Source organism: Oncorhynchus mykiss, chromosome 3 (genome assembly GCF_013265735.2).
Source record: "Oncorhynchus mykiss isolate Arlee chromosome 3, USDA_OmykA_1.1, whole genome shotgun sequence".
NCBI lineage: Eukaryota > Metazoa > Chordata > Actinopteri > Salmoniformes > Salmonidae > Oncorhynchus > Oncorhynchus mykiss.
In genome coordinates, this window is record NC_048567.1 from 53,894,188 (window position 1) to 53,921,297 (window position 27,110).

Consider the following 27,110-nt stretch of genomic DNA (forward strand, 5'->3'; position numbering starts at 1 on the left):
ACAAAGGAGATCTCTGCTGATGGAGGCTCAGCAATGGCAGTTCATGGTTGTGACTAGATGGCATACAGCCAGCAGGTTAGGAGAGCATTTGAGCTAACCCTTTTTCTAACCTCAATTTTTCCAGAACCAAAAAATGAATATTTTCAAGGAACAGAAACAGAACCTGGAACAAAAGTGATCCATACTGTTCCGTAACAGAACCATTATTATAAAAGCATGAGAACCGGTTAATAAAGTTATTTAATGCATCAGGCATTTTTTTCTAGTCCCACAACAAAACACCTATGCAAAGCCCTCACTCTGTCCCTCAGAAACGTATTCCAGTGTCTGCCTGCAAGCTGAAAATCTTTGCCTGTGCATGTTTTTTTTGCTACCTGCTCCTCCCCCTTCAAAGCATAGGCTACTGTACTGACATTACAAGCTTGATTCAGGAGAGAGATTTTTAATTAGCTAGATAATGCATGTCACAAGAAGATGCCCAGTGTCTCAACCCTCTCTAGCTCTCACCCAACCCGCAAAATATCAGTTGCATCTTGCACCATAGGCTACACTTTGTCCATCACACATGTAAATAACTAGCTTGCCTACTCTATCCACACTTGATTGAATTACTTCACCAATGAGCTCAATGTAAAATATATATATATATATATATATATATATAAAATAAACCAGTACTTTTTGTTTAAAAGCTTTATGAATGCATGCATAGAAACACCTACAGTAAAGTGTTACCAAATATTTTCTGTTGCAATCTTCAGTTGGCTCCTCTTTTATTAAATGGATAAAAAAGTATTAGTGTGATACATTCTCAAGTAAGCATTATAAGTGCAGTTTACATTCAGCCATAGAATCAATTACCAAAGAAATACATATTTTCAACTTCTGGAATTTACGTTTTCTCAACTTTTTTTCAGAACATAAAATTAACCCGATTTCAACGTCCCCAAAAAAAACATATTTTCAACATCTGAAAAACACATTTTCAACATCCGGTTAATATGTATGGTGAAAATGATGAATCAGACACCTTATCGATAGCAACAGCTCATAGTCCTCCTGGAATCAGAAGGTTTTTTGACTCAATGGAGGAACATAGTCAGAGAAATGCTGATGAACGTCTTGCTCGAGCTGTGTATGCAACTGGTTCACCTCTGATGCTCACAGGCAATGTGTATTGGAAGAGATTTCTGAATGTTCTTCGCCCAGCATACACCTCTCCAACCAGACATGCTTTATCTACTCATTTGCTGGATGCAGAGTTCAACAGAGTTCAAATGAAGGTCAAGCAAATAATAGAGAAAGCAGTCGGCTCATCTCTGATGGGTGGTCGAATGTTTCTGGGCAAGGAATAATTAACTACATCTCCACCCCTCAACCGGTAATCTACAAGAGCACAGACACAAGGGACAACAGACACGCTGGTCTCTATATTGGAGATGAGCTGGAGGCTGTCATCAATGACCTTGGACCACAGAAGGTATTTGCACTGGTGTCAGACAATGCTGTGAACATGAAGGCTGCTTGGTCTAAAGTGGAGGAGTCCTACCCTCACATCACACCCATTGGCCGTGTTGCTCATGCAATTGAATCTGCTCCTCAAGGACATCATGGCACTGAAAACAATGGATACAGTCTACAAGAGAGCAATGGAAATGGTTAGGTATGTGAAGGGTCATCAAGCTATAGCAGCAATCTACCTCACCAAGCAAAGTGAGAAGAATAAGAGCACCACATTGAAGCTGCCCAGCAATACCCGTTGGGGTGAGGAAGGAGTCTCTCCAAGAAATGGCCATATCACAGTCTGCCGATATGGACAGCCCTATCAAGAGGATCCTCTAGGATTATGTATTTTCCAGCAGCCTGAAACCTATAGCAGTAGCCGTTGCATGGATTGAGGGAGACAATGCCATCCTGTCTGAAGTTCAAACTCTGCTTGCACATGTAAGAGAAGAAACCGGTACTGCCCTCCCAACTTCACAGTTGCTCCAAGCAGTGGAAACTACAGTTCTGAAATACATCAAAAAGCGTGAAGACTTCTGCCTGAAGTCCATACACACCACAGCGTACACGTTGGTCCCCAAGTATGCTGGCAAAAGCATCCTGTCTGGTGCAGAGATCAACAAGGCCTATGGTGTCATCACTACCATGTCTTGCCACCTTGGCCTGGATGAGAGAAAGGCTCTTTGCAGTCTGGTGAAGTACAAGGGCTTTGGGATGGTGATGCAATATGGCAGTTGTGCCAACATATCTCAGCAGCCACCTGCTGGGAGGGACTTTGTGGATCTGAGGCTCTTTCCCCTGTTGCCTCCATCCTCCTCCAAATCCCACCAACATCAGCCACCTCAGAGCGCAACTGGTCTTTGGACATTGAGGAGGTCCAGGGAGAAGACATGGAAGCCTGGGAGGAAGACAGTCTAGAAACTGAAGCTTTGGTTATCATTTTACAGATGTACTGTATGTTGAAATGTTTTTGGGAGATGCGATGGATCATTGGGGATCATTCAATATTCCCTTTTGTTGTTCAGTGAAATCATCCCATATGAAGAGTCAGCTTCATAGAACTGTTTGGTCATAATGACCATTGTTATGTTTGGAGGAAAAAGGGCGAGGCTTGCAAGTCGAAGAACACCATCCCAACCATGAAGCACAGGGCTAGCAGCATCCTGTTGTGAGGGTGCTTTGCTGTAGGACGGACTGGTGCACTTCACAAAATACAGTGCCTTGCGAAAGTATTCGGCCCCCTTGAACTTTGCGACCTTTTGCCACAATTCAGGCTTCAAACATAAAGATATAAAACTGTATTTTTTTGTGAAGAATCAACAACAAGTGGGACACTATCATGAAGTGGAACGACATTTATTGGATATTTCAAACTTTTTTAACAAATCAAAAACTGAAAAATTGGGCGTGCAAAATTATTCAGCCCCCTTAAGTTAATACTTTGTAGCGCCACCTTTTGCTGCGATTACAGCTGTAAGTCGCTTGGGGTATGTCTCTATCAGTTTTGCACATCGAGAGACTGACATTTTTTCCCATTCCTCCTTGCAAAACAGCTCGAGCTCAGTGAGGTTGGATGGAGAGCATTTGTGAACAGCAGTTTTCAGTTCTTTCCACAGATTCTCGATTGGATTCAGGTCTGGACTTTGACTTGGCCATTCTAACACCTGGATATGTTTATTTTTGAACCATTCCAGTGTAGATTTTGCTTTATGTTTTGGATCATTGTCTTGTTGGAAGACAAATCTCCGTCCCAGTCTCAGGTCTTTTGCAGACACCATCAGGTTTTCTTCCAGAATGGTCCTTTATTTGGCTCCATCCATCTTCCCATCAATTTTAACCATCTTCCCTGTCCCTGCTGAAGAAAAGCAGGCCCAAACCATGATGCTGCCACCACCATGTTTGACAGTGGGGATGGTGTGTTCAGCTGTGTTGCTTTTACGCCAAACATAACGTTTTGCATTGTTGCCAAAAAGTTCAATTTTGGTTTCATCTGACCAGAGCACCTTCTTCCACATGTTTGGTGTGTCTCCCAGGTGGCTTGTGGCAAACTTTAAACGGCACTTTTTATGGATATCTTTAAGAAATGGCTTTCTTCTTGCCACTCTTCCATAAAGGCCAGATTTGTGCAATATACGACTGATTGTTGTCCTATGGACAGAGTCTCCCACCTCAGCTGTAGATCTCTGCAGTTCATCCAGAGTGATCATGGGCCTCTTGGCTGCATCTCTGATCAGTCTTCTCCTTGTATGAGCTGAAAGTTTAGAGGGACGGCCAGGTCTTGGTAGATTTGCAGTGGTCTGATACTCCTTCCATTTCAATATTATCGCTTGCACAGTGCTCCTTGGGAGGTTTAAAGCTTGGGAAATCTTTTTGTATCCAAATCCGGCTTTAAACTTCTTCACAACAGTATCTCGGACCTGCCTGGTGTGTTCCTTGTTCTTCATGATGCTCTCTGCGCTTTTAACGGACCTCTGAGACTATCACAGTGCAGGTGCATTTATACGGAGACTTGATTACACACAGGTGGATTGTATTTATCATCATTAGTCATTTAGGTCAACATTGGATCATTCAGAGATCTTCACTGAACTTCTGGAGAGAGTTTGCTGCACTGAAAGTAAAGGGGCTGAATAATTTTGCACGCCCAATTTTTCAGTTTTTGATTTGTTAAAAAAGTTTGAAATATCCAATAAATGTCGTTCCACTTCATGATTGTGTCCCACTTGTTGTTCATTCTTCACTAAAAAATACAGTTTTATATCTTTATGTTTGAAGCCTGAAATGTGGCAAAAGGTCGCAAAGTTCAAAGGGGCCGAATACTTTCGCAAGGCACTGTAGATGGCATCATGAGGGAAGAAAATTATGTGGATATATTGAAGCAACATCAAGACATCAGTCGGGAAGTTAAAGCTTGGTCGCAAATGGGTCTTCCAAATAGACAATGACCCCAAGCATACTTCCAAATTTGTGGAAAAATGGCTTAAGGACAACAAAGTCAATGTATTGGAGTGGCCATCACGAAGCCCTGACCTCATCTATAGACAATTTGTGGGCAGAACTAAAAAAGCATGTGCGAGCAAGGAGGCCTAGAAACCTGACACAGTTACACCATCTCTGTCAGGAGGAATAGGCCAAAATTCACCCAACTTATTGTGGGAAGCTTGTGGAAGGCTACCTGAAACATTTGACCCAAGTTAAACAATTTAAAGGCAATGCTACCAAATACTAATTGAGTGTATGTAAACTTCTGACCCACTGGAAATGTGATGAAAGAAATAAAAGCTGAAATAAATTATTCTCTCTACTATTATTCTGACATTTCACATTCCTAAAATAAAGTGGTGGGCCTAACTGACCTTTTTTTTTTTTACTGGGATTCAATGTCAGGAATTGTGAAAAACTGAGTTTAAATGCGTTTGGCTAAGGTGTATGTAAACTTCTGACTTCAACTGAGTTTATATACACGTATATATATATATATATACAGTGCCTTGCGAAAGTATTCGGCCCCCTTGAACTTTGCGACCTTTTGACACATTTCAGGCTTCAAACATAAAGATATAAAACTGTATTTTTTTGTGAAGAATCAACAACAAGTGGGACACAATCATGAAGTGGAACGACATTTATTGGATATTTCAAGGTGCTCTGGTCAGATGAAACCAAAATTAAACTTTTGGCAACAATGCAAAACGTTATGTTTGGCGTAAAAGCAACACAGCTGAACACACCATCCCCACTGTCAAACATGGTGGTGGCAGCATCATGGTTTGGGCCTGCTTTTCTTCAGCAGGGACAGGGAAGATGGTTAAAATTGATGGGAAGATGGATGGAGCCAAATACAGGACCATTCTGGAAGAAAACCTGATGGAGTCTGCAAAAGACCTGAGACTGGGACGGAGATTTGTCTTCCAACAAGACAATGATCCAAAACATAAAGCAAAATCTACAATGGAATGGTTCAAAAATTAACATATCCAGGTGTTAGAATGGCCAAGTCAATGTCCAGACCTGAATCCAATCGAGAATCTGTGGAAAGAACTGAAAACTGCTGTTCACAAATGCTCTCCATCCAACCTCACTGAGCTCGAGCTGTTTTGCAAGGAGGAATGGGAAAAAATGTCAGTCTCTCGATGTGCAAAACTGATAGAGACATACCCCAAGCGACTTACAGCTGTAATCGCAGCAAAAGGTGGCGCTACAAAGTATTAACTTAAGTGGGCTGAATAATTTTGCACGCCCAATTTTTCAGTTTTTGATTTGTTAAAAAAGTTTTAAATATCCAATAAATGTCGTTCCACTTCATGATTGTGTCCCACTTGTTGTTGATTCTTCCCAAAAAAATACAGTTTTATATCTTTATGTTTGAAGCCTGAAATGTGGCAAAAGGTCGCAAAGTTCAAGGGGGCCGAATACTTTCGCAAGGCACTGTATATATATATATATATATATATATATATATATACAGTAGAATTACTCCATCTACACTGGATGTTTTCTTACATGCTTTTACTGGTCCAGTTATTAGTGTGGATTACATGTACATATTTAGCAGGCTACACTCTATCCCGATTAAAAGAAGGACAAGAAAGCATAGCCAATAAGACTATTAGGATGATCCCCTTGTTTGTTTGTCACCGTTTACTGACTGACTGGAGTTGCACTTACCACAGTGATTTTAGGAATTCCAATGGAATAGATCTTTAATAGTGCTAAAAAAGAAGGCAACATACGGGTTATAATTGAGACTAATCAATAAAAAATAACAATCAAGTGGCACAACGTTAACATAAATATATGTCTGTCGTACCACCTGATGTGATTTTTAGAAGCTTGTCTTGCATATCAGGTGTTGCTGGAAGTTGATAGACAGACACCCATAGGCCCAAACCACAGCAGCCTGCTATTCACATGGAAGAAAAACAGAGAATAAACAACCTATCATGTGTTCTAATCCTTTCCCTTTAGAATATACATTATTTGTTCCACAATCTCCACACATCTTTGAGTAGGTAGGTGGAACACATTGAGCAAACGTGGCCATCCTTACTGTGGTCTGTGCTTACCAGACTTCCAGTGAGGCTGCTGCCTACATACAGACTTGTAAGCACTGGCCACTTTAATAAATGGAACACTAGTCACTTTAAAAATGTTTACATATCTTGCATTACTCATCTCATATGTATATACTGTATTCTATACTATCTATTGCATCTTAGCCTATGCCGCTCTGATATTGCTCATCCATATCGTTATATATTCTTATTCCATTCCTTACTTAGATGTGTGTATTAGGTATTTGTTAGATATTACTTGTTAGATATTGCTGCACTGTCAGAACTAGAAGCACAAGCATTTCGCTACACTCACAATAACATCTGCTTACCATGTGTATGTGACCAATAACATTTTATTTGATGCCACCAGAGGTCTCTACACAGCCCCCAAGTCTAGAACAGACTGTGGGAGGCGCACAGTACTACATAGACAGAGCCATGACTAAATGGAATCAAGTAACTCATCCAAGCAGTAAAATTTGATTTAAAAACAGGAAAAAAATACACCTTATGGTACAGTGGGGACTTTGAAGCAACATCGTCACAGACACATGCATACAAATGTAACAGATGTTAGTCGTACTCTACTTGCGTTGTGTCCAAATAAATCAGCCCACCCTGTGGTCCCAGTTGAGCATTACTTATTATCTGCTGTTGTTAAATAGGAAACATCACGTTAGTTGTGCAGGGCTTGATGATGTTGATGGCTGTCGATGGTAAAATCCCTTGCATCACATTTTCATACGGGGGCTAAACAAAATACAATACAAAATATAACATGTGTAAATAACTGTTATTAAATAGGAAACAGCACGTTAGTTGTGCAGGGCTTGATGATGTTGATGGCTGTCGATGGTAAAATCTGTAGCATGAAAACAACTGTGTTAGCAGTGGGCTTATGTGACCAGCATACTAGCTAACACACTTATATACTGCAATCATATACCAAAGCACATCCCCCCAAAAAACTCAATCCCTAACAGGTACCATATACCCACACATGTATAAATCAGAAATGTACAGAAAACTTGTACACATAGTAAATACAAAACAGTATTCAGAACGTGACCTACCCCTTGCATCACATTTTCATACTGGGGAGACCTGACATTCGCAATCTCCCCCTACCTGCAAGTGGGGCCAATCACAACACACCTTGTTGTCATCAGAGTTGCCAATAAGAATGCTTGAACATTAAATACACATTTCTTTAGAGGCAAGTGGAAACATAACCAACCCTGTTACACAAACACACAATAACATACACATGGATTTTGTGTTGTAGATATGTGGTAGTAGAGTAGGGTCCTGAGGGCACACACTTAATATGTTGTGAAATCTCTTGTGAATGTATTGTCATGTTTTAAAATGATTTTTTTTTTATAACTGCCTTCATTTTGCTGGACCCAAGGAAGAGTAGCCAAGGCAGTAGCTAATGGGATCCATAATACATACAAATACAAACGTTACTTTAACAGGGTAGGTTAGCTAATGTTAGCTTGGTATATTATAGCCACGTCAATGTTAGACAACAATACAAACCTAGTACACATACACCAAAGATAGCTCACAGTGAATGGCAAAATCTTTTGCCTAACTTAAATTCCTTACCATCATCTCTGCTAACCAAGATCATGAAGAAGACTTACTGAAAGTGTGAAACACAGCATAACAAATCTGCCCAATTAGCTTATTCGCTTGAAATATGCCCACTTCGGTTGATCCGACCACTTCTGTTGACACATCACTTTCAGAGACACTCCACCCATAACTCAGAAAATGCGGCAAGTCAATAAAATTCAGCCATAGACCAAGTTATGTGCCAAATTGACTGTTTACTGGATGTACACTGCAATGTATACTACAATAAATGAATGTACACTACAATACCAAAAGTATGTGGACACCTGCTCATCGAACATTTCATTCCAAAATCATGGGAATTAATATGGAAATGGTTCATTGCTGCTAAAACTGCCTCCACTCTTCTGGGAACTATTTCCACTAGATGCTGGAACATTGCTGCAGGGACTTGCTTCCATTCAGCCACAAGAGCATTAGTGAGGTTGGGCACTAATGTTGGGCAATTAGGCCTGGCTCGCAGTTGGCGTTCCAATTCATCCCAATGGTGTTTGTTTGGGTTGAGGTCAGGGCTCTGTGCAGGCCAGTCAAGTTCTTCCACAATGATCTCGACAAACCATTTCTGTATGGACCTCGCTTTATGCACGGGGGCATTGTCATGCTGAAACAGGAAAGGGCCTTCCCAAAACTGTTGCCAGAATTGTATAGAATGCCATGCTGTAGTGTTAAGATTTCACTTCACTGGAACTAAGGGGCCTAGCCCGAACCATGAAAAACAGCCCCAGACCATTATTCTTGCCAACTTTACAGTTGGCACTATGCATCTCCTGGCATCCGCCAAACCCAGATTTGTCCGTCAGACTGCCAGATGGTGAAGCGTGATTCATTACTCCAGAGAATGCGTTTCCACTGCTCCAGAGTCTAATGGTGCCGAGCTTTACACCACTCCAGCCGACGCTTGGCATTGTGCATGGTGATTTTAGGCTTGTGTGAGGCTGCTCGGCTATGGAATCCCATTTCATGGTGATTCATGATGAACAGTTCTTGTGCTGAAGTTGTTTTCAGAGGCAGTTTGGAACTATATTGTGAGTGTTGCAACTGAGGATAGACGATTTTTACGTGCTACGCACTTTAGCACTCTGCAGTCCAGTTCTGTGATCTTCACTGCTTAGCCATTGCTGCTCTTAGTTGTTTCCACTTCAAAATAACAGCACTTACAGTTGACCGGGGCAGCTCTATCAGGGCAGTAATTTGAGGAACTGACTTGTTGGAAAGGTGGCATCCTAAGACAGTGGTACATTGAAAGTCCCCGAGCTCTTCAGTAAGGCCATTCTGCTGCCAATGTTTGTCTATAGAGATTGCCTAGTGTGGCTGAAAAAGTCGAATCCACTAATTTGAAGGGGAGTCCACATACTACTGTATATATTGTGTACGTTGCAAAACTGAAAACTATGTTTTGGTTGGTAATGTGAACCATAGATTATCATATAATACACACATACTTTATGTTTATAACTGTTTATTATAATAAAACAACAGGTGCATCCGGCGTTCTGTTTTCTGCTATGTGCAGTTTGCACCACCTTGTGGACTCATGCTTTCAAATTGCTGAAAAACCCCACTATTGATTGAGTTGCATTCACTCATACCATTCAATCCATTACTGAAATGTAATCTATTACTTGTAAAACCAGATCAACTGTAGGCAACGTTGAAAAGTAGCCTATTAAAATAATTAATATCAAACTAGAAAATATATTTACAAACCCCAGGTAGCCTATCGATAACACTAAAGGCTATTATTTTCCAGGAAGAAATGAGAGAAATAGTGTATGGAATCCAAACCCAGTGATACTGTATATTGACAGTTGTTTTTTTGAGCGGGGTTCTTGCATTTTGCGCATGGTTGCGTGCATGGATTTAGAGGGAGGGGTGAAAAAGTTGCTGTGTCTCAAATCGACAATTGAGCATCACATGACAGTCTTATGTCTAGCAAATGCATGTGCTGATAATCAGATCTCTCTTACACAAGTGAAACAAAACCTTAATTTAGGAATCTGCTCACGTCAGTTGAGAGGGAGGGGTTTGGGGTCTGTTGCTGCTGATGCTGTGGTGTGGATATTGCGTTTATCTTTCTTCTAGTCATCGCCGCCTTCACTTCGTGCTTGTCAACACCGGCGGCATTCGCGCCCTAGATGGCTGCATTTGGCAGTCCTTTGTGAGATTATTTTCCCGAGGATTTTTGACCTATAAGTAAACCATGACTGACCCAACGACACAAGATTCCTTCCCCGTCCCGGATCCCACAATCGTGGATCCTTCAGCTGTAAGAAACGGCGGATGCGCTCCGGAGGCGAACCTATCCAAAAGACCGAGTCAGGGCGATCCTTTCAGTATGGACCGGGACCAAGAGATGAAAATCACGGACAGTGTTGAGGGACAAGGTAGTAAGTAATGCAGGGATTACAAACTTTATTGTTGTAAAAGTAAATCCTCACTTCGATGTGATTGGCACTTCTGGACTTTACTTATAGGCCTACCATCTAGAAACTGGTTTTTAAAATATATAAATTATGAATTTGGTAAATTGTTAATGTGTTTTTCTAATAATTTACAACGTGCATAATAGACTATCAAATACATGGCAATATATCACACATTTCTTTGAGAGACAAATAATAGTCAATAATTTTTCTTGTCATTATATTTATCAAGGTGTTAATTGAATGTGACATCTAATTTTTTCTGGATGAATCACATAAACCCGTATGTGAATGTGTATAGGTTATCAAACAATACACAAATGAATGTACATTCTGAGCCCTAACTCAGTCTGTAACATATATATATATATATATATATATATATATATATATATATATATATATATATATATATATATATATATATATATATATATATATATATATTAACAGAGATAAACAGAGATAATGTAACTAAGGGGCCTAGCCCGAACAGAGATAATAAGATACAGTTTACAAAACAGTCCTGCAAGAGAGTAGAGAGTCTTTGGGGATGCAGTGGTTATGAAAATTCACTCAATATTCAGAAGTTTTGTCACTCACTCACTCACTCACTCACTCACTCACTCACTCACTCACACACACACAGGTTAGCACATACTCTTGTTTTAAGTCCCGTTTGAAATAATTGGTTAGCACATACTCTTGTTTTAAGTCCCTGTTTGAAAGAATTGTGTTCACAACCAAAAAATGTGCTATTGTCCTCAGAAAGGTGGTGAGGACATCATTAATCTTTACTTTATGGTCACATGCAACATAGTCATACATGATTACTATAGCTTATTTGAACTCAATAACTGACATAAATTCTATACATACCTATCTTATATACACTTATAAAACTGTTTGTTTGGATCCTGGATGCTGATTGGACAAGCAGAGTTCCAAGCCGTGCTGTATTGGCAATCACAGACACACTTATGTCTGCTAACAGTTCCTTCTGAAAATGATCACTACTGTGTTCATTGTTGCTGTCCGAATCATCCAGTGGTGTAGTGGTATACCCACTTATTTTCCCGTGGGCGTTCCGTATACTCACTTCTTAATCCCCATTGATATGTACCAAAGTAGTGTAGTGGAGGTATACGCTGTTTCAATTAAGAAGGCTGATGGAAAAGATCAGCATGTTTAGCTTAAAATGTTGATAAACTATTATTTCTTCACTTTTTAGTCGCGACAATGTACAGACGGCGGTAGGCCTTCGCTTAAATGTTCCAAAATGCAATTTGCTGGAAAATAACGTTCAATAACGTGCAACCGCACATGCGAGCGGATTCATTGACAGAGATAGACATATCCGTTAGAAATTTAGAGAGAGGGGGATTTAAACATGCAACAATTATCGTGGGTTGCTAATATGACTAGGATAATGCCTTTGGCTGCTAGACAATGAAAGACAGTTGAAAGAAAATCAATATAACATTAGAAAGCATATGAGTAAGTCATACAAATAATTGCCTCCACGTTTCTATCGTGGGATTTTGGCTATGCGCTACTTTCAAGCATGGTAGGCCTAAAACATGCCTCATAATATGAAGTAAAACGTCCAAGTTTCAAACAAATAAGGAATAGCCTATATGTTTTCTAGCGATGCTAATGGTAGGCCTAACCATCTTCTGGTAGATGGAAAAGCTTTCCCAAAACCTTCTATATTAAATGTTAACTACAGTAGCTACAAAGTAGTATACCTGTCAGAATAATATCATGATTATTTACGTCAATCCAATAGCCATTTCTTTTGCAAACTCCAACTCATGTGGTACAGAAACACTGCTAATCAAACAACAGTGCTAGGTGCTTCTACACTTTAATTAAGGGTAACTACACTTAAAAATATAAATTTCTTAGATTTTTCCAAGAACTCAAAAGTGGTCTCCTGATGTAGTTTAGGCATGGTTATGGATTTAGAACTGTGTTTCCCAACCCTGGCCTTCGTGTACCCCCAGCAGCACACATTTTTTTGTTGTAGCCCTGGACAACCACACCTCATGCAACTCATTGAGGGCTTGATGATTAGTTGACAAGTTGAATCAGGTGTGCTTGTCCAGGGTCACAATAAAAAAAAGTGTACTGTTGGAGGTACCCCAGGACCAGATTTGGGAAACACTGACTTAGAACATTCCATTTTCTGTTTGTTTCTGTTTAAAAAACATTTGACTTTGAGAGTGAAAACCTGAAAAAATGTGCAAAAATCTGAAACCTGTGATTTAGATTTTTACAAGTATCTGTTTCAATGGTAGGATTACTAGTAGCCTACTTGCACAGTACAGCTTGGGTTGACCTGACTGTGAAAGACCAATATGGGATTTATCATTTTAGGGAATTCAGAGTGTATGTCAGTGTTTCTCATAGAATTTTTCACACAGTGCGCCTTTCCTTCACGTGTTTGAATTCAAATATACCCACTTCTCCAGACACCACTATACCACTGGAATCATCTCTTGTATTTATCTTGTATTTATGCTAACTCACACATCATTTCCCCTTGCTTCCAGTCTAGTATTTAGTTTGGTACAGCGGTGATTAATATAACCCTGTCCAGCCTCGGAAACAATGTTTCACTTTTGAATTTCTATTTCTGTAGTACCATACATAGAGTGAACGAGACAACCTCGTTGCTTCATGCATAAGAACAACCCTTAGCCATGTTATATTGGCCATATACCACACCACCTCGGGCCTTATTGCTTAATTATTCATCATTCATTGTTTTCCATAGAACGCATAGCCCCTCGTTGATTATCCTTTACATGATCTCTTTCACAAGTTTGATCATAATCCCTTTGTTATCCACATGGAGACTTGAAAATTGTAAAAAATATTACTGGATCGTCACGGATCCCTCTGGAACTTTCATTGCGCACACCTGGCCCCTATTCTCACTGATTGTATTTGTGTATATGTGCCCTTTGTTCACCATGGTGGGGTTGATTATTGTTACTAGGTCCGTTGGTGCGTGCGAGTACCTGTGTGCTGCCCTTGTGGATTGGAATTAAGATTGGAGTGATTGGTTTATTGGCAGATGTGCATGGATTCCAGTGCAATTAGGAAATAAACTTAAATTTAATTTGTATGTTTTCCATTAAGTCCTCCAACCGGAGGAGAGGGGGGTATCGGCATAATAAATAAAACAATACAGTACATATTTTAAAGAAGGGGATTAGAAATTATGCAAGTAATGTTACTTGATAGACTTCAATTCTATCTGCTTATTTCATAGCTGATTTATCCCCCTCCCCCCACCAAGGACCTCCTACTCTAGTACTGTAAGTACCTATCAAAAGTGTCTGTTGAAGACAGACAGGTAAAGTGGTGAAGGAGGTGAAACCCTAACTTCCTTAAAAGGAGCCACTCACCTGTCCTCTGGTTATTCTCAAGCACGCTTCTCTTCCTCACACTCTTGCAAGCAGGGGAATGCGATGATAGATCTCACTCATATTATTAGAGAACAAGAGTTAAGCAAGTAACCTTAAGTTCTCTTTCAAATACTTGACAATTTTAAAAATATATTTTTTATATATAGTCACATAAACCAGATAGGTGTAGTAAAATGTGTTATTTTAGGGTCAGCCATAGGGGTCAGCCATAGTAGTACGCCACCCCTGGAGCAAATTAATGTTAAATTCCTTGCTCAAGTGCACATCGACAGATTTTTCACCTTGTTTGCGCATGTATTCAAACCAACAACCTGTGTGTTTCTTGCCCAATGCTCTAAACGCTAGGCTACCTGCCACCCCAATTTCACTGCATCACTATGGGGATATGGCCAACATCTGAATTGCAAAACATACTCCCCGAAGCCAGGGAAGTCCCAACATCAGCAACCCTCAGAGGTCCCAAAACTAAGGGAGTACTGCCCCAAAAAGGTGCACAGACAACCCATTAAGGAAAAACCTCATAACAAAGTGAGGGGAAGCCCAATACAAGGCGCATACAGTCTCAACAAGAAAATAGCTTCAAGTGTTTTGTCCAAATACTCATGGATTCTAGTTCTAAAAGAATGGACGACCTGACCAGAGAGGTCCAGGACCTGAAGAACAGTTTGCGTTTTCTCAGGGTCAGCTCGATGAGTTGGAACAGGAGAACGGCAAGAAGACAGCAATCTGTAAGTCATTGGTAAAGGACATCAGTTCTGTGTATGAATCCATGATAGCAATGATTGTCTCGAGGGACAATCAAGGCGGAACAACATGGTTGTGGACGGAATTGCAGAATCTCCACATGAGACCTGGATGGATTCTGAGGACAAAGTGAGGGAAACGATCTCTGAGAAATTGAAGATGGACCACAGGAAGATTGAGGTGGAGCACGCCCACAGGACTAGAGCCAAGCCTATGGTTTCGGAGCTTCAGCCCCGCAGCGCGCACACACACACACACACACACACACACACACACACACACACACACACACACACACACACACACACACACACACACACACACACACACACACCAATTGATTAATGGACTGCTGAAGGTATATGTGTATCTCTTGCTTTGTTTGCTCTTTTCAGTTTTAGGTCTATCTCTGATAAGCTACACAGGAAAGTGCTAAAAATAGCCCATATTAATGTATGTAGCCTTAGAAGGTTCATGAAATCCATAACTTGTCAGATAACATTCATATATTAGCCGTTTACGAGACTCACTTAGATAATTAATTTGATGATACATCAGTAGCAATTCAAGGATATAACATCTATAGAAGAGACAGAAATTATTTCTGGGCAGGTGTTGCTGTATATATTCAGAGCCGTATCCCTGTAATGCTTAGAGAAGATCTTATGTCAAGTGTTATTGAAGTGTTGTGGTTGCAGGTTCACTTGGCACATCTAAAGTCTTTTCTTTTAGGTTATTGCTATAGGCCACCATGTGCTAACAGTCAGTATCTAAATAATATGTGTGAAATGCTTAATAGTGTATGTGATGTAAACAGAGAGGTCTACTTTCTTGCGGACCTGAATATTGACTGGTTTTCATCAAGCTGTCCGCTCAACAGGAAGTTTCTTACTGTAACCAGGGCCTTTAATCTGGTTCAGGTTATTAATCAACCTACCAGGGTGTTTACAAACACCACAGGAACAAGATCATCTACATGTATCGATCACATTTTTACTAATGCTGTAGAACTTTGTTCTAAAGCTGTATCCGTACCCATTGGATGCAATGATCACAATATAGTGGCTATTTCCAGGAAAGCCAAAGTTCCAACAGCTGGGCCTAAAATAGTGTATAAGAGATCATACAAAAGATTTTGTTGTGACTCTTAGGTGGATGATGTTAAAAATATGTGTTGGTCTGATGTGATTAATGAGGAGCATCCAGATGCTGCACTTTACACAATTTATGCAATTGCTTCTTCCAATTATTGATAAACATGCACCTGTCAAGAAACTGACTGTTAGAGCTGTTAAAGCACCATGGATTGATGAGGAATTGAAAAACTGTATGGTTGGAAGAGATGGGGCAAAAGAAGCGGCTAATAAGACTGACTGCACATCTGACTGACTGACTTACTGCAAATTGAGAAATTATGTGACTAAACTCAACAAAAAGAAGAATAAACTTTATTATGAAGCCAAGATCAATGATGTAAAGAATGATTTTTTTTTTGAGTACTTTAAATGAAATTATGGACAGAAAGACAAATTCAATTCCATCTTTCATCGAATCAGATGGCTTATTCATCACAAAACCATTTGATGTTGCCAATTATTAAAAAACGTTTTTTTGGGCAATGTGGGCAAATTTAGGCAGGAAATGCCAACAACGAACAGTGGGCAATTGTATTCATGCATAAAAAACTAATAATGAAAGAAAAGCATTGCAAGTTTGAATTTTGTAAAGTTAGTGTGGGAGAGGTGGAAAATTAGTGTTATCAATCAATAATGACAAACCTCCTGGCATTTACAACTGAGATGGAAAGCTACTGAGGATGGTAGCTGACTATATAGCCACTCCTATCTGTCATATCTTTAATCTGAGCCTAGAGGAAAGTCTTTGTCCTCAGTCCTGGAGGGAAGCCAAAGTAATTCCGCTACCCAAAAGTGGTAAAGCGTCCTTTAATGATTCTAACAGCAGACCTTTAAAATTGCTGCCAGCTCTTAGCAAACTTTGACCAAATAGTATTGTATTTCCCTAAAAACAAATTAACAACAGACTTTCAGCATGCTTATAGAGAAGGGCACTCAACATGTACTGCACTGACACAAATGACTGATGATTGGTTGAAAGAAATTGATAATAAGAAGATTGTGGGAGCTGTACTGTTAGATTTCAGTGCAGTCTTTGATATTATTGACCATAACCTGTTGTTGAAAAAACTTTTGTGCTATGGCTTTTCAACCTCTGCCATAATGTGGATTCAGAGATATCTATCTAATAGAACTCAAAGGTTTTTTTTTTATGGAAGCTTCTCTGATGTCAAATATGTAAAGTGTGGTGACAGGACAGCTGTCTAGGCCCTCTACTCTCTTCTATTTTTTACCAATGACATGCCACTGGCATAAAACAAAGCATGTGTGTCAATGTATGCTGATGATTCAACAATATACTAATCAGCAACCACAGCTAATGAAGACACTGAAACCCTTAACAAAGAGTTGCAGTTTGTTTTGGAATGGGTGGACAGTAATAAACTGGTCCTGAACATCTCTAAAACTAAGAGCATTTTTATTTGGTGCAATTCATTCCTTAAGTGCTAGACCTCATCTGTATTTTTTAATGAATGGTGTGGCTGTTTAACAAGTTAAGGAGACTAAATTACTTGCGTTACCTTAGATTGTAAACTGTCTAGGTCAAAACATATAGATTCAATGGTTGTAATATGGGGAGAGGTGTAGCCGTAATAAAGAGATACTCTGCTTTTTTGACACCACACTTCAAAAAGCAAGTTCTGCAGGCTCTAGTTTAGTCTAATCTTGATTATTGTTCAGTCGTGTGGTCCAGTGCTGCAAGGAAAGACCTAGTTAAGCTGGCCCAGAACAGAGCGGTACATTTTGCTCTTAATTGTAATCAGAGAGCTGATATAAATACTATGGATGTCTATGGAGTCTTTCTTGGCTAAGAGTTGAGTAGAGACTGACTTAATCACTTCTTCTTTTTATAAGAAACATTAATGTGTTGAAAATCCCTAATTGTTTGCATTGTCAACTTACACACAGCTCTGACACACACACTTACCCCACCTGACATGCCACCAGGGGTCTTTTCACAGTCCCCACATCCAGAGCAAATTCAATGAAGCATACAGTATTATATAGAGCCCTTATTGCATGGAACTTCTCATATTGCTCAAATAAACAGCAAACCTGGTTTGAAAAAAGCAGATAAAGCAACACCTCGCGACACAACGCCTCTCCCCTTTTTAACCTAGATAGTTTGTGAGTTGTTCTGTCCTTGCCAATTGATGTTCTGTATTATGTCATTCTGTATTATGTTTCATGTTTTGTGTGGACCCCAGGAAGAGTAGCTGCTGCTTTTGCAACAGCTAATGGGGATCCTAATAAAATACCAAATACCAACTGAGATATGTTCCAAAAACAGTTCCAAATAGGTAAACTCATCAGAATATTGTCCCAAGAGAGAAGGGCCCACTCTCTTCTGAGGGTGGTTGCCCAATGAGAGAAAAGCATGACACCCTTGCCCAAGCTCTCTTACAATCCAAGTAGATGCGAACCGCACGTACTGGACAACGACAGGGACACCTTTCTAGGGAAGGCGACAGGTGAAAAGCCATAGTCTCCTAAGGTGCAACAATGGGAGAAGAAAACAATTGACCTGAGCCAAAGATGGGGTTAGGTACATTAACCTGAAAAACCTCTGGGCAGACTGCAGGCGCGAACAGTGGCTGGAGGAGCACAGCCCAGACATACGCTTAGGGCAGTAGTAAAGCAAAAGTTGGAGGAATATTATATATCCAAGCTTAAGCACAATAGACATGTCCCAGGACGAGCTAAAAGCTTAGCGACTGGGCGTAAGCAACATGCCCCCCTTAGAGACGACACAACAGTTATGGATGAACTATAACTGTCGAGGCCTTGGCAGGCAGAGAAAGATGAACCTTCTCTCCATCCAAAAGATCCCACAGGGAGTATAGGACCATGGAAAACAGAGTGTAGGAAGGAACAATCTGTATAGTCACACCACTTCTCCACAAAAAATGTAACAACTGTAAAACAGAGCGTGCATAAGGGGCTGGCACTCTTTTCCAAGAGTCTTGGGCCTGTCTCTTTTCCTACTCGCTTCCCCCCCCCTTTTTTTCTCTCATCGGCTATCCCCGAAGGCTAAAGTGTCCTAGCCTGACGACTTATACTAAACTCTTCCACTGCTCTATTGCTTGCTAAATACTTTAGTTTGAGACTGGCACTATTGAAGTAATTTATGGTGACGAGGGGCACGGGTGGTGTTGTACAAAACAAAGTCATCAGCGATTGGATTGTCTAACAAATCAGAATATCAAAGCCAATGACACATTTTCTAACTGCCGCTTTCAAATTAAATCAATCTTTATTAGTCACATGCACCAAATACAACAGGTGTAGACGTTACAGTGAAATGCTTACTTACGAGCCCCTAACCAACAATGCAGTTAAAAAAATTAAAATATGAATAAGAAATAAAAGTAACAAGTAATTAAAGAACAGCAGTGAAATAACAATAGCGACACTATATACAGGGGTGTACCGGTACAGAGTCAATGTGCGGGGGCGCCGGTTAGTCGAGGTAATTGAGGTAATATGTACACGTAGGTAGAGTTATTAAAGTGACTATGCATAGATGATAACAACAGAGAGTAGCAGCAGTGTAAAAGAGGGCGGAGGCAATGCAAATAGTCTGGGTAGCCATTTGATTAGATGTTCAGGAGTCTTATGGCTTGGGGGTAGAAGCTATTTAAAAGCCTCTTAGACCTAGACTTGGCGCTCTGGTACCACTTGTCGTGTGGTAGCAGCCTACCACTGTTGTGTCATCGGCAAACTTAATGATGGTGTTGTAGTCGTGCCTGGTTGTGCAGTCATGAGTGAACAGGGAGGACAGGAAGGGACTGAGCATACACCCCTGAGGGACCGCTGTGTTGAGGATCAGCGTGGCGGATGTGTTGTTACCTACCCTTACCACCTGGGGACGGCTCGTCAGGATGTCTAGGATCCAGTTGCAGAGTGAGGTGTTTAGTCCCAGGGTCCTTAGATTATTGATGAGCTTTGAGGGCACTGTGGTGTTAAATGCTGCGCTGTATCCAATGAATAGCATTCTTACATAGGTGTTCCTTTTGTCCAGGTGGGAAAGGGCAGTGTGGAGTGCAATAGAGATTGCATCATCTGTGGATCTGTTAGGGCGGTATGCAAATTAGAGTGGGTCTAGGGTTTTCGGGATAATGGTGTTGATGTGAGCCATGACCAGCCTTTCAAAGCACTTCATGGCTACAGACATGAGGTTACCTTAGTGTTCTTAGGCAGGCCACCTTAGTGTTCTTGGGCACAGAGACTATGGCGGTCTGCTTAAAACATGTTGGTATTACAGACTCGGACAGGGAGAGGTTGAAAATGTCAGTGAAGACCCTTGTCAGTTGGTCAGCACCTGGTAATCCGTCGGGCCCTGCGTCCTTGTGAATGTTAACCTGTTTGAAGGTCTTACTCACATTGATTGCGGAGTGCGTGATCACACAGTCTTCTGGAACAGCTGGTGCTCTCATGCATGTTTCAGTGTTATTTGCCTCGAAGTTATTCAGTTTGTCTGGTAGACTCGTGTCACTGGTCAGCTCTCGGCTGTGCTTCCCTTTGTAGTCTGTAATGGTTTGCAAGCCCTGCCACATCCAACGAGCGTCAGAGCCGGTGTAGTACGATTCGATCTTAGTCCTGTATTGACGCTTTGCCTGTTTGATGGTTCGTCGGAGGTCATAGCGGGATTTCTTATAAGCTTCCGGGCTAGAGTCCTGCTCCTTGAAAGCGGCAGTGCGAATGTTGCCTGTAATCCATGGCTTCTGGTTGGGGTATGTACGTACAGTCACTGTCGGGACGAGGTCCTCAATGCACTTATTGATAAAGCAAGTGACTGATGTGGTGTACTCTTCAATGCCATCGGAGGAATCCCGGAACATATTCCAGTCTGTATTCCAATCTACTATCCCCCAAAGTTGATGTATTATATTGGTGAACTTGTCCTTCTATGAAATAAATATATATTTCAAACTCTGCGATAGATCCCAAATGAATACAACGACTCGCATTGTTTTTTTTACCCCCTTTTTCGATCTTGTCTCGTTTCTGCAACTCCCCAACCGTCTTGGGAGGCAAAGGTCGAGTCATGCGTCCTCTGAAACATGACCCGCCATACCGCGCTTCTTAACATCCGCCCGCTTAACCTGGAAGTCAGCCGCACCAATGTGTCGGAGGAGACACTGTTCACCTGACGACTGAGTTCAGCTCTACATCAGTTGTAAAGCAGATTAACGTGCTTAATTATAAGAAGTTATTTGGCAACGTCAGTTGTGATACAAACCTTATCAAAACATATAGGCCTATAGACTAGGCTACATGAGTTGTGCGACTGAGATTTGAAAAAGCCCCCCCAAAAAAGTAATGCTCTATTTCTTGCCGTACTGCACACGCTGGGCATCATTCACAAGTGATAGGCTAATATTGTCTTCCATCAGACTATTCTTAATTTAATCTTGTCTTTACATACGCTAAATAGCGATTGCACAAAAATAGCGAATGGAGGACGCTTTCAATTTCATGCCAGCCAAGTATGCTATACTCTTGTTGTAAAACGAAGCCATGTGTTTAATATTGTGCAACATTTTGAAACTAGATTAAGGTTTTTGGCTCATATCGATGCTGCATAGTGTCACGAGCGTTGGTTCAATTAATGGACCAAGGCGCTCGCAGGCAACTGTACATAGACAAGATCCCACAAAAACCCAGTGGGAAAAGGCTGCCTAAATATGATCCCCAATAAGAGACAACGATAGACAGCTGCCTCTGATTGGGAACCATACCAGGCCAACATAGAAATTAAAAACTAGACTACCCACCCTAGTCACACCTTGACCTAACCAAAATAGAGCATAAAAAGGATATCTAAGGTCAGGGCGTGACACATAGACCATTTTCAAAATGAGAAGTTGCTTTTTAGGGACAGGCACTCTTTAAGGATGTCATGTGGTAATTTCCTGTATTACTAAACATTGAGAGAGCAAACCACACACAAGTCAAAGTTATATTATAGCCCTGTGACTCTCAGATCAATTCAGTGTCAATAAATGAATTCTCTGAGAGTGCTTACAAAACAATTCTTAGTATCATTTATAGCCAAGACACACCTCTCTCAACTCACATGACGAATAACAGATCTTAGGAACATTACAAAGGAAGACTATTAATTGAGAGAGAGGAGTATCTCCTAGCCAGACAGCATTAGCTTTAAATTATTGTTCAGTTTGGTCTCTTTAGACGAGATTCTAATCTCCTTCTTGGTACCACTTAGGACCAAAACATTACCTCATCCAATGGCACATATCAATGGTCAATTCACGATACTCCCATCTCAAATCAAATCAAATCAAATTTATTTAAATAGCCCTTCGTACATCAGCTGATATCTCAAAGTGCTGTACAGAAACCCAGCCTAAAACCCCAAACAGCAAGAAATGCAAGTGTAGAAACACGGTGGCTAGGAAAAACTCCCTAGAAAGGCCAAAACCTAGGAAGAAACCTAGAGTGGAACCAGGCCATGTGGGGTGGCCAGTCCTCTTCTGGCTGTGCCGGGTGGAGATTATAACAGAACATGGCCAAGATGTTCAAATGTTCATAAATGACCAGCATGGTCGAATAATAATAAGGCAGAACAGTTGAAACTGGAGCAGCAGCACGGTCAGGTGGACTGGGGACAGCAAGGAGTCATCATGTCAGGTAGTCCTGGGGCATGGTCCTAGGGCTCAGGTCAGTTGAAACTGGAGCAGCAGCACGGCCAGGTGGACTGGGGACAGCAAGGAGTCATCATGTCAGGTAGTCCTGGGGCATGGTCCTAGGGCTCAGGTCCTCCGAGAGAGAGAGAGAAAGAAAGAGAGAAGGAGAGAATTAGAGAACGCACACTTAGATTCACACAGGACACCGAATAGGACAGGAGAAGTACTCCAGATATAACAAACTGACCCTAGCCCCCCGACACATAAACTACTGCAGCATAAATACTGGAGGCTGAGACAGGAGGGGTCAGTCACTGTGGCCCCATCCGAGGACACCCCCGGACAGGGCCAAACAGGAAGGATATAACCCCACCCACTTTGCCAAAGGACAGCCCCCACACCACTAGAGGGATATCTTCAACCACCAACTTACCATCCTGAGACAAGGCTGAGTATAGCCCACAAAGACCTCCGCCACGGCACAACCCAAGGGGGGGGGGGGGGGGGGCGCCAACCCAGACAGGATGACCACATCAGTGAATCAACCCACTCAGGTGACGCACCCCCTCCAGGGACGGCATGAGAGAGCCCCAGTAAGCCAGTGACTCAGCCCCTGTAATAGGGTTAGAGGCAGAGAATCCAGTGGAAAGAGGGGAACCGGCCAGGCAGAGACAGCAAGGGCAGTTCGTTGCTCCAGAGCCTTTACGTTCACCTTCCCAATCCTGGGCCAGACTACACTCAATCATATGACCCACTGAAGAGATGAGTCTTCAGTAAAGACTTAAAGGTTGAGACCGAGTTTGCGTCTCTGACATGGGTAGGCAGACCGTTCCATAAAAATGGAGCTCTATAGGAGAAAGCCCTGCCTCCAGCTGTTTGCTTAGAAATTCTAGGGACAATTAGGAGACCTGCGTCTTGTGACCGTAGCGTACGTGTAGGTATGTACGACAGGACCAAATCAGAGAGATAGGTAGGAGCAAGCCCATGTAATGCTTTGTAGGTTAGCAGTAAAACCTTGAAATCAGCCCTTGCTTTGACAGGAAGCCAGTGTAGAGAGGCTAGCACTGGAGTAATATGATCAAATTTTTTGGTTCTAGTCAGGATTCTAGCAGCCGTATTTAGCACTAACTGAAGTTTATTAAGTGCTTTATCCGGGTAGCCGGAAAGTAGAGCATTGCAGTAGTCTAACCTAGAAGTGACAAAAGCATGGATTAATTTTTCTTCATCATTTTTGGACAGAAAGTTTCTGATTTTTGCAATGTTACGTAGATGGAAAAAAGCTGTCCTTGAAATGGTCTTGATATGTTCTTCAAAAGAGAGATCAGGGTCCAGAGTAACGCCGAGGTCCTTCACAGTTTTATTTGAGACGACTGTACAACCATTAAGATGAATTGTCAGATTCAACAGAAGATCTCTTTGTTTCTTGGGACCTAGAACAAGAATCTCTGTTTTGTCCGAGTTTAAAAGTAGAAATTCACCCCCTCCTGGACAAGATCAGAAAAAGATCAGAAAAGACAGTGAGCCTCTTAGGTCATATTCTAGGTCAAGATAAGGGCAACATCAGAGGGGACATACAATGGTTCCAGACACTGCCGTACTCCGCCCCCCAATGGGAAAAGTAGGTAGTGACTGGTGTACAGACATTGTGGAGCCCTTCACATGGTTTAACAGATACCCTCACATATGAAGACAATCCTGACCTCTCCCCTCTCTGGGCCCCAAGTGAATTTTCCCTGGAGAAGAGAGAGGAAAATGCAACTGCCAACAGTATTATCCAAAAGAAGACATTCTAATGACAAAAATAAGATAAAACATCTTATTTATCTTTGTTACCTAACTAATTCTGATTCAGCCATAACAAGGAAGTGAGACATATACCGCTCTACCTGTCTGTCTCCAACAGATGATTTTGTTAGGTACTTCTAAGAGTAGGTGGTCCTTAGCGAACCCCATAGTGATACATCGAAACCAGTATTTGAAAAAGTCCTAAAGAGACTCCATGTAGAGATAGAAGTACTGTCGGTGCTGAAGCTCTGGCTGGCCAGGGCTGGGTTTCCCAAAAGCATTGTAGCTCTAAAATACTTTAAATTCCATTTAAACTAAATAGATGAAAGATGATCTTAGTGCTACAGTACAAGGCCAGCATCCCGGAGTCACCTCTTCACTATTGACATTGAGACTGGTGTTTTGCGGGTATTATTTAATGAAGCTGCCAGTTGAGGACTTGTGAGGCATCTGTTTCTCAAACTAGACACTCTAATGTACTTGTCCTCTTGCTCAGTTGTGCACCAGGGCCTCCCACTCTTTCTATTCTGGTTAGCAACAGTTTGCTCTGTTCTGTGAAGGGAGTAGGACACAGCGTTGCATGAGATCTTCAGTTTCTTGGCAATTTCTCTCATGGAATAGACTTAATTTCCCAGAACAAGAATAGACTGAAGAGTTTCAGAAGAAAGGTCTTTGTTTCTGACCATTTTGAGCTTGTAATCGAACCCACAAATGTTGATGCTCCAGATACTCAACTAGTCTAAAGAAGGCCAGTTTTATTGTTTCTTTAATCAGTACAACAGTTTTCAGCTGTGCTAACATAATTGCAAAAGGGTTTTCTAATGATCAGTTAGCCTTTTAAAATTATTTCTTGGATTAGCTAACATAACATGCCATTGGAACAAAGGAGTGATGGTTGCTGATAATGGGCCTCTGTACACCTATATAGATATTCCATAAAAAAATATGCTGTTTCCAGCTACAATAGTCATCTACAACATTAACCATGTCTACACTGTATTTCGGATCAATTTGATGTTATTTTAATGCACAAAAAATGTGCTTTTCTTTCAAAAACATGGACATTTCTAAGTGACCCCAAACTTTTGAATGGTAGTGTACATGTTAGATGTAACATATCTGTGTCTGTGTGTCTTCAACTGTGCCTTTCAGAGTCTTCAGACCCCCATCATATGTTACTTGGAATCACCCCAACCAATCAATTCAGTGCGTTGAATCATTTATGAGTGTTTTTAATTGACAGCTGGCAATATGGGAGACTGTGGGGAGGAGTGGAATGTCAGAGTGAATTGACATTCTGTTGGATCTACCTTTTGAAAGGGAAGGTTCCATGGGTTTTATTCATATAATTTATTAACATTCTATGAGAGATTATAATCATAGCCTAGAGTGTCATGGGAATCTAATGACCTATTCATTAGAGGGAAAAAATTGGAATTACTGCCAATATGAGTATGTTGAACATTCTGAATCTATTTAATCCACAAAACCAACATGGATGGAAAATCTATGTATTTCTCTGGGATGAATTAAACACTAGCCACTAGGTATACAGTGATCTTTACCCTCCGTAGTTCTGGGAAAGGGAAAGTGTGAATCATCCAATGTATGCTGTTTATCATCATGACGGCAAATGTAGTGTGTGTGTGTTTGTGCGTGCTTGTGCGTGCGTGCATGTGTCTACAGAGGGGTTTGTTGGGCACATGCTTCCACTGCTGATCCTAGATGTGGATCATGTGAGTTGAACGAGGCTGCAACCTTCCCTGCTGCTCTCTCACTCACTGAACACACACACACACAGCTGATTGCAAGTCAGTGCTCAACAAGTGATAAAATCTGTTGGGTCCTGATGACATTCAAATCAAATCAAGTCAAATCATATTTGTCACATGCACCGAATACAACAGCTGTAGACCTTACAGTGAAATGGTTACTTACAAGCCCTTAACTAACAATGCAGTTTGAAGAAAAATAAGTGTTAACTAAACAATAGATACAAATTAAATAAATAAAAGTAACAAATAATTCAAGAGTAGCAGTAAAATAACAATAGCGAGGCTATATACAGGCGGTACCGGTACAGACTCAAGGTGCAGAGGCAATGTGTTAGTCGAGGTAATTGAGGTAATATGTACAGTTAGGTAGAGTTAAGGTGACTATGCGCGGATAATAAACAGAGTGTAGCAGCGGCGTAAAAGAGGGGGGGGGGGGGGGCAATGCAAATAGTCTGGATAGCCATTTGATTAGCTGTTCAGGAGTCTTATAGCTTGAGGGTAGAAGCTGTTAAGAAGCCTTTTGGACCTAGACTTGGCGATCCAGTACCGCTTGCCGTGCGGTAGTAGCGAGAACAGTCTATGACTAGGGTGGCTGGAGTCTTTGACAATTTTTAGGGCCTTTCTCTGACATCACCTGGTATAGAGATCCTGGATGGCAGGAAGCTTGGCCCCAGTGGGACATATGCACTACCCTCTGTAGTGCCTTGCGGTTGGAGGCCGAGCAGTTGCCATACCAGTCAGGATGCTCTTGATGGTGCTGCAGTATAACTTTTTGAGGATCTGAGGACCCATGCCAAATCTTTTCAGTCTCCTGAGGGGGAATAGGCTTTGTCGTGCCCTCTTCACAACTGTCTTGGTGTGTTTGGACCATGATAGTTTGTTGGTGATGTAGACACTAAGGAACTTGAAGCCCTCAACCTGCTCCACTACAGCCCTGTCGATGAGAATGGGGGCGTGCT

General features: G+C 41.3%; 1 protein-coding gene across 2 annotated transcripts in view; it reads left to right on the forward strand.

Annotated features, from left to right (window-relative positions):
* The first annotated feature begins 10,122 nt into the window (after nucleotides 1–10,122).
* Nucleotides 10,123–27,110, forward strand: part of LOC110520204 (transmembrane protein 163) — an 86,172-nt gene continuing 69,184 nt past the window's right edge. The window contains exon 1 of one of the 2 annotated variants that reach the window (XM_036974583.1): nucleotides 10,123–10,588. In XM_036974583.1, the coding sequence (XP_036830478.1) occupies nucleotides 10,402–10,588 (187 nt within the window). In that variant the 5' untranslated portion in view covers nucleotides 10,123–10,401. The remainder of the gene's footprint in view (nucleotides 10,589–27,110) is intronic. The other variant, XM_036974584.1, reaches the window with a different exon arrangement.